The sequence below is a fragment of the Pseudophryne corroboree genome, chromosome 7, assembly GCF_028390025.1.
Source record: "Pseudophryne corroboree isolate aPseCor3 chromosome 7, aPseCor3.hap2, whole genome shotgun sequence".
Taxonomy (NCBI): Eukaryota; Metazoa; Chordata; class Amphibia; order Anura; family Myobatrachidae; genus Pseudophryne; species Pseudophryne corroboree.
In genome coordinates, this window is record NC_086450.1 from 46,376,883 (window position 1) to 46,385,413 (window position 8,531).

At 50.4% G+C, this 8,531-nt stretch overlaps 1 protein-coding gene across 1 annotated transcript in view; it reads right to left on the reverse strand.

Moving 5' to 3' along the window:
* The window catches only part of LOC134943995 (uncharacterized), a 101,329-nt gene extending 100,520 nt beyond the window's left edge, over positions 1-809 (reverse strand). Inside the window, exon 1 of the mRNA XM_063932542.1 lies at positions 708-809. Coding sequence (XP_063788612.1) covers positions 708-809 — 102 coding nt within the window. The remainder of the gene's footprint in view (positions 1-707) is intronic.
* Positions 810-8,531: the final 7,722 nt, after the last annotated feature.

Here is an 8,531-nt window from a genome sequence, read left to right on the forward strand (position 1 = left end):
TCCCATCTTAGTAAATTTACCCCCAGGTCGCTTCTTAAAGAGCTCTCTGCAATTGCCTAAAGTGTATATCTACACTTACTGCGGTGCCTCACCTGCCATCTCTGCTGCGGGGGAATAGGAGATAGCGGTGGACAAGTGGATATTTCTCCCGGCTCTCCACCGACCTGTCCACGCCGGATTTCTGCACTTGATTAAGTGCTCCCACAAGCGGCCACCATCTTGGACGCGGCTGCACTGCACTGCAGCTTCCCTCCGTGCCTCCTCTCCCCCCGACACAGAGACACCAGCTGCTGGACGGACGGACGCGGAGCCCTGCACACGGCGGCCCGGATCGCTCTCCCCTCTGGCTGAGCGGTTAGTGTCTGGTGCGGGCTGGCGGCGGGTTCGTGCCTCTGGCTGATGAGGATACTCCCTTGTGCAGCACTAACAGCGCCTGTAGCCCAGCGCTAGCGCTGTCCCACACAGTGATCACAGGCTCCCATGAGGTGATCCTGTGCTCTCCCTGCTCCCTTTCCCGGGCTGTAACACTGACCCTGCTCTCCCAGTGGTGTTTTCCCTTAGCCCTGAAGCTGCATACAGCTGCTTACAACACTCGGCCAGCAGCATACTTTTATATATATAATTCAGTGAACCCCCATAACCTCCTGATCTGTGACTCTGCTTTATTTTACGTAGTTGTTCACCTGTTACTGCTGGCAACACGCTACCACAGACGAGATACACGGAAAGCTGCCCTTTGTTACGGGTTGCTGACAGTCCTCTGGCCGCAGTAGCGGATCTTGCCACGGGCAAGCAGGACCTTTGACCATGACTCCGCCTTCCGGAGGGCACAGGGCTGCATCCGGAGGGCACCGCACCAGGGCAAGATCCGCTGCTGCTGTGTGCCCCCCGCTGCTGCTGGCCGCTGCCCCCCCCCCCCCCCCCGCTGGGAAGGGAAACTAGACGCGTACGTGTCTAGTTTCCCTTCGTGGAGAGATCCTTTACTGTGAGGTGCGCGATGACGTCATCGCGCACCGGACATCATTTCAGTCTGTACAGGGGGCGTAAATGACCACGCCCCCTGTACGAAGCCACACCCCCTAATGCCGCCCGGGGCGCCAGAAGGCCCGGAACCGGCCCTGTCTGGCCGTACAGTATTGATTTATATGTGGCGTGTGGAGACGAAGTAAACCGCTCCCTACTTGATTGAGCCTGGGTTTAACCAGGTTTGGGACCCCTGGTTTACTTTTATGTTCGGTACTTAACAACTATTTTAGTGTCCTTGACTAATATTACCTACCAGTATTATATGCTATTATCGCTACTGTATGACGCCTTTCCTAAGAATGTGGCCTCCTCCTTTTTTTTTGTACTTTTTTTTTACACAGCCAACCTTAATCCAGCCTCCATCTTTCACTAAAGCCAGCAGTAGGGAGTTTTATAGAACGGACGTTCATATGGTCTCTGTGGCCAATGTACACTTTCATATGGCCTAATTCAGACCTGAATGCTACTGTGCGGTTTCGCATAGAAGCCGATCAGGTATGAACTGCACTGGCCACCGTTTTAGGGGCACGTTCCGGGTATTGCAGGCGTGCCTGGACTGTGCGGGGGGCGGGCCGCTGTGACCCTCACAGCGACGAGAATCTCCCTGCCAACGCGCAGGAGCTGCGCTGGCGGGGAGCTACTCTTCAAGTACAAAAGCATAGCCGCTGTGCAATGCTTTTGTACCTGTGTGATGGGGCAGGACCTGGCATGCGGGGCAAACTAGCCCTGTGCTGACCCCCCCCCCCCTGCATGTCAGGAAAGCTGATCGTAGATGTGCTAAATTTAGCACATCAACGATCAGGTCTGAATTACCCTGAGTCCAAAGTACTCTGAGTGTGACCTTCTTTATCCAAAGCAACAGCTTGTCCTGGTTTGGCTCATGGGCACTCAAGGATCAGGCTGCTTAACAGTGTGAGTTGGTACCTTGGATAACTTGGGATGCTTAGGAAAACGATTCTTACATTTTCTCAAATTGGAGAGCTTTCCTAGGATTCCTAATGGTGTCTTTCGGAAGGGGGACATGTTCAGCAGTGCTGTATCTAGAAATTTAGGTGCCCCTGTCCCATCATATTTTCTCTGACGTCCTAGTGGATTCTGGGAACTCCGTAAGGACCATGGGGAATAGACGGGCTCCGCAGAAGACTGGGCACTCTAAAAGAAAGATTAGGTACTATCTGGTGTGCACTGGCTCCTCCCTCTATGCCCCTCCTCCAGACCTCAGTTAGAATCTGTGCCCGGCCAGAGCTGGGTGCTCCTAGTGGGCTCTCCTGAGCTTGCTAGAAAGAAAGTATTTGTTAGGTTTTTTATTTTCAGTGAGATCTGCTGGCAACAGACTCACTGCTACGTGAGACTGAGGGGAGAGAAGCAAACCTACCTGCATGCAGCTAGCTTGTGCTTCTTAGGCTACTGGACACCATTAGCTCCAGAGGGTTCAAACACAGGGCCTGACCTCGATCGTCCGTTCCCGGAGCCGCGCCGCCGTCCCCCTTGCAGAGCCAGAAGACAGAAGAAGGAAATGAAATCGGCGGCAGAAGACTCCGGTCTTCATTAAGGTAGCGCACAGCACTGCAGCTGTGCGCCATTGCTCCCACTGCACACCACACACTCCGGTCACTGTCGGGTGCAGGGCGCTGGGGGGAGGGCGCCCTGGGCAGCAATAAGAATACCTTTGGGCAATATATACACATAATACAGTCTGGAAAACTGTATATGTGTAAAAAAAACGCCATTAAGCTATACAAAACGCGGGAGAGGGGGCGGGGCCTTCTTCCTCAGCACACCAGCGCCATTTTCTCTTGACAGCTCCGCTGGAAGGACGCTCCCCAGGCTCTCCCCTGCAGTATCCTGTACAAGAAGGGTAAAAAAGAGAGGGGGGGGCACATAAATTTAGGCGCAAATAGGATGATACGCAGCTATTGGGAAAAATCACTCATTATAGTGTAAATCCCTGTGTTATATAGCGCTGTGGTGTGTGCTGGCATACTCTCTCTCTGTCTCCCCAAAGGACTTTGTGGGGTCCTGTCCTCAGTCAGAGCATTCCCTGTGTGTGTGCGGTGTGTCGGTACGGCTGTGTCGACATGTTTGATGAGGAGGGTTACGTGGAGGCGGAGCAAGGGCAGATAAGTGTGGTGTCGCCCCCGACGGGGCCGACACCGGATTGGATGGATATGTGGAAGGTCTTAACAGACAGTGTCAACTCCTTACATAAAAGGTTCGATGACGCAGCAGCCTTGGGACAGCCGGGATCTCAGCCCGCGCCTGCCCAGGCGTCTCAGAGGCCATCAGGGGCTCATAAACGCCCGCTAGCTCAGATGGTAGACACAGATGTCGACACGGAGTCTGACTCCAGTGTAGATGAGGATGAGACAAATGCACATTCTACAAAAGCCATCCGATGCATGATTACTGCAATGAAAAATGTATTGCACATTTCTGATGTTAACCCGGTTACTACCAAGGAGGGTATTATGTTTGGGGAGAAAAAGCAGCCAGTGACTTTTCCCCCATCTGATGAATTAAATGAATTGTGTGAGGAAGCGTGGAGTTCCCCCGATAAGAAACTAGTGATTTCTAAGAGGTTACTGATGGCGTACCCTTTCCCGCCAACGGACAGGTTACGTTGGGAAACATCCCCTAGGGTGGACAAGGCGCTCACACGCTTATCAAAAAAGGTGGCACTGCCGTCTCAGGATACGGCCGCCCTAAAGGAGTCTGCGGATAGAAAGCAGGAAGCTATCCTGAAGTCTGTGTATACACACTCAGGTACTATACTGAGACCTGCTATTGCTTCAGCATGGATGTGTAGTGCTGCAGCCGCATGGTCTGATTCCCTGTCAGACAACATAGATTCCCTCGACAGGGATACTATTTTGCTAACCATAGAACATATAAAAGACGTCGTCTTATATATGCGGGATGCACAGAGGGACATTTGCCTGCTGGCATCTAGAATTAATGCAATGTCCATTTCTGCCAGGAGAGTATTATGGACTCGGCAGTGGACAGGTGATGCTGATTCTAAAAGACACATGGAGGTTTTGCCTTATAAGGGTGAGGAATTGTTTGGGGACGGTCTCTCGGACCTCGTATCCACGGCAACAGCCGGGAAGTCAACTTTTTTACCTCAGGTTCCCTCACAACCTAAGAAAGCACCGTATTATCAAGTACAGTCCTTTCGGCCTCAGAAAGGCAAGCGGATCAGAGGCGCATCCTTTCTGCCCAGAGGCAGGGGTAGAGGAAAGAAGCTGCACCAGGCAGCCAGTTCCCAGGAACAAAAATCCTCCCCCGCTTCCTCTAAGTCCACCGCATGATGCTGGGGCTCCACAGGCGGAGCCGGGTGCAGTGGGGGCGCGTCTCCGAAACTTCAGCAACCAGTGGGTTCGCTCACAAGTGGTTCTCTGGGCTGTACAAATTGTATCTCAGGGATACAAGCTGGAGTTCGAGGCGACTCCCCCTCGCCGTTACCTCAAATAAGCCTTGCCAGCTGCTCCCAGGGAAAGGGAGGTAGTACTGGCGGCAATTCACAAGCTGTACCTCCAGCAGGTGATTATCAAGGTTCCCCTCCTTCAACAGGGACGGAGTTACTATTCCACACTGTTTGTGGTACCGAAACCAGACGGTTCGGTGAGACCCATTCTGAATTTAAAATCCTTGAACACTTATATAAGGAAGTTCAAGTTCAAAATGGAATCGCTCAGGGCAGTTATTGCAAGCCTGGAAGAGGGGGATTTTATTGTGTCGCTGGACATCAAGGATGCTTACTTGCATGTCCCCATTTACCCACCTCACCAGGAGTACCTCAGGTTTGTGGTACAGGATTGTCATTACCAATTCCAGACGTTGCCGTTTGGTCTGTACACGGCACCAAGAGTATTTACCAAGGTAATGGCCGAAATGATGATACTCCTTCGAAAGAAGGGAGTTATAATTATCCCGTACTTGGACGATCTCCTTATAAAGGCGAGGTCCAGAGAGCAGTTGTTAGTCAGCGTAGCACTCTCTCGGGAAGTGTTGCAACAGCACGGCTGGATTCTGAATATCCCAAAGTCGCAGCTGATTCCTGCGACGCGTCTGCTTTTCCTGGGCATGATTCTGGACACAGAACAGAAGAAGGTGTTTCTCCCGGTGGAGAAGGCCCAGAATTGTCCTCTCTGGTCAGGGACCTCCTGAAACCAAAACAGGTGTCGGTGCATCACTGCACGCGAGTCCTGGGAAAGATGGTGGCTTCTTACGAAGCAATTCCCTTCGGCAGGTTCCATGCAAGGATCTTTCAGTGGGATCTGTTAGACAAATGGTCCGGATCGCATCTTCAGATGCATCGGTTGATCACCCTGTCCCCAAGGGCCAGGGTGTCTCTGCTGTGGTGGCTGCAGTGCTCATCTTCTCGAGGGCCGCAGATTCGTTATACAGGACTGGGTCCTGGTGACCACGGATGCAAGTCTCCGAGGATGGGGGGCAGTCACTCAGGGAAGGAACTTCCAAGGACAGTGGTCAAGTCAGGAGACTTCACTACACATAAATATACTGGAACTAAGGGCCATTTACAACGCCCTGGGTCAAGCAGAGCCCCTGCTTCAAAACCAACCAGTGCTGATTCAATCAGACAACATCACGGCGGTCACCCATGTAAACCGCCAGGGCGGCACAAGAAGCAGGATGGCGATGGCAGAAGCCACAAGGATTCTCTGATGGGTGGAGAATCACGTGCTAGCACTGTCAGCAGTGTTCATTCCGGGAGTGGACAACTGGGAAGCAGATTTCCTCAGCAGGCACGACCTCCACCCGGGAGAGTGGGGACTTCATCCAGAAGTCTTCACGCAGATTGTAAACCGTTGGGAACGGCCACAGGTGGACATGATGGCGTCCCGCCTCAACAAAAAGCTAAAAAAATATTGCGCCAGGTCAAGGGACCCTCAGGCGATAGCTGTGGACGCACTAGTGACACCGTGGGTGTACCAGCCGGTTTATGTGTTCCCTCCTCTTCCTCTCATACCCAAGGTACTGAGGATAGTAAGAAAGAGAGGAGTAAGAACTATACTCATCGTTCCGGATTGGCCAAGAAGAACTTGGTACCCAGAACTACAAGAAATGATCTCAGAGGACCCATGGCCTCTGCCTCTCAGACAGGACCTGTTACAGCAGGGGCCCTGTCTGTTCCAAGACTTACCGTGGCTGCATTTGACGGCATGGCGGTTGAACGCCGTCCCCTAACGGAAAAGGGCATTCCAGATGAAGTGATTCATACGCTGATAAAAGCTAGGAAGGATGTGACAGCAAATCATTATCACCGCATATGGCGGAAATATGTTGCCTGGTGTGAGGCCAGGAAGGCCCCGACAGAGGAATTCCAGCTGGGGCGATTTCTGCACTTCCTACAGTCAGGTGTGACTATGGGCCTAAAATTGGGGTCCATAAAGGTCCAGATTTCGGCCCTATCTATTTTCTTTAAAAAAGAACTGGCTTCACTGGCTGAAGTTCAGACGTTTGTTAAGGGAGTGCTGCATATTCAGCCCCCTTTTGTGCCTCCAGTGGCACCTTGGGATCTTAACGTTGTGTTGGATTTCCTGAAATCACACTGGTTTGAGCCACTTAAGACCGTGGAGCTAAAATATCTCACGTGGAAAGTGGTCATGCTATTGGCCTTAGCTTCGGCTAGGCGTGTGTCAGAATTGGCGGCTTTGTCATGTAAAAGCCCTTATCTGATCTTCCATATGGACAGGGCAGAATTGAGGACTCGTCCCCAAATCTCCCTAAGGTGGTATCAGCGTTTCATTAAACCAACCTATTGTGGTGCCTGCGGCTACTCGGGACTTGGAGGACTCAAAGTTACTGGATGTAGTCAGTGCTTTGAAAATCTATGTAGCCAGGACGGCTGGAGTCAGGAAAACTGACTCGCTGTTTATCCTGAATGCACCCAACAAGCTGGGTGCTCCTGCTTCAAAGCAAACTATTTCGCGCTGGATCTGTAACACGATTCAGCAAGCTCATTCTGCGGCAGGGTTACCGCATCCTAAATCGGTAAAAGCCCATTCCACAAGGAAAGTGGGCTCTTCTTGGGCGGCTGGCCGAGGGGTCTCAGCTTTACAGCTTTGCCGAGCTGCTACTTGGTCGGGTTCAAACACATTTGCTAAGTTCTACAAGTTTGATACCCTGGCTGAGGAGGACCTTGCCTTTGCTCATTCGGTGCTGCAGAGTCATCCGCACTCTCCCGCCCGTTTGGAAGCTTTGGTATAATCCCCATGGTCCTTACGGAGTTCCCAGCATCCACTAGGACGTCAGAGAAAATAAGAATTTACTCACCGGTAATTCTATTTCTCGTAGTCCGTAGTGGATGCTGGGCGCCCGTCCCAAGTGCGGACTCTCTGCAATACATGTATATAGTTATTGTTTAACTAAAGGGTTATTGTTATGAGCCATCTGTTACTGAGGCTCAGTTGTTGTTCATACTGTTAACTGGGTATGGTTATCACAAGTTGTACGGTGTGATTGGTGTGGCTGGTATGAGTCTTACCCTGGATTCCAAATCCTTTCCTTGTTGTGTCAGCTCTTCCGGGCACAGTTTCCTTAACTGAGGTCTGGAGGAAGGGCATAGAGGGAGGAGCCAGTGCACACCAGATAGTACCTAATCTTTCTTTTAGAGTGCCCAGTCTCCTGCGGAGCCCGTCTTTTCCCCATGGTCCTTACGGAGTTCCCAGCATCCACTACGGACTACGAGAAATAGAATTACCGGTGAGTAAATTCTTATTTAAAACAGGAACAGTGTGAACTGAAGGTGCATGGCAAAAATATAGGGGCATGGCTTTATAGGTGTAGAACTACACAAGACATATAATGTGTAAATATATTTATAAATATGATTTTATATGTACCTGTCCTGAAGTGATGAGTGCCCATAAGCCTACAGCACTGTGACAGAGACTAGGCACGCGACGTTTCTCAGACTGCACGTGGCTTGGGTGGGAATGAACGCTACTCACGAGGACAGAACTGTGACTATAAAAAGGGGTCCTGAGCATTGCCAAAGGATATAAAAATGTATCCTTTCTTTAGTAAGGGTATTCAATATACCTGTATTAGTTAATTAAATATCTTTTTATGGTACTCTCGGCCCACAATTCAGTAAACAAGGTTTATTGTACAAAATCTGTTTTTATTGTGTGCATTATTAACCTATTGTGGTGAGAAGGGCATGTGAATGGAAGACTACAGATTAACTTTAACCATTCTGTAATAAACATAGTACATTTAAAGGTGTAAACGGATAGTATATACAGTAGTAGTTCACTTTAAGCTGTTAAAGGGTGATTGTCAAGCCTACCCTGAATCATATATTGATAATGTATGGTTTAAAATGCTTGGGTGGAGGCACATTGTAGAAGATACTCTTCATATAATTCTAGTCCCTGAAACTAAGGTCTACATTTGGAGGCACTGCTGAGATCGGAATATATAAGGCTCTCCTGTTTAAAATGGAAATGATAAAAGGGAAAGCTATTCATATCTGG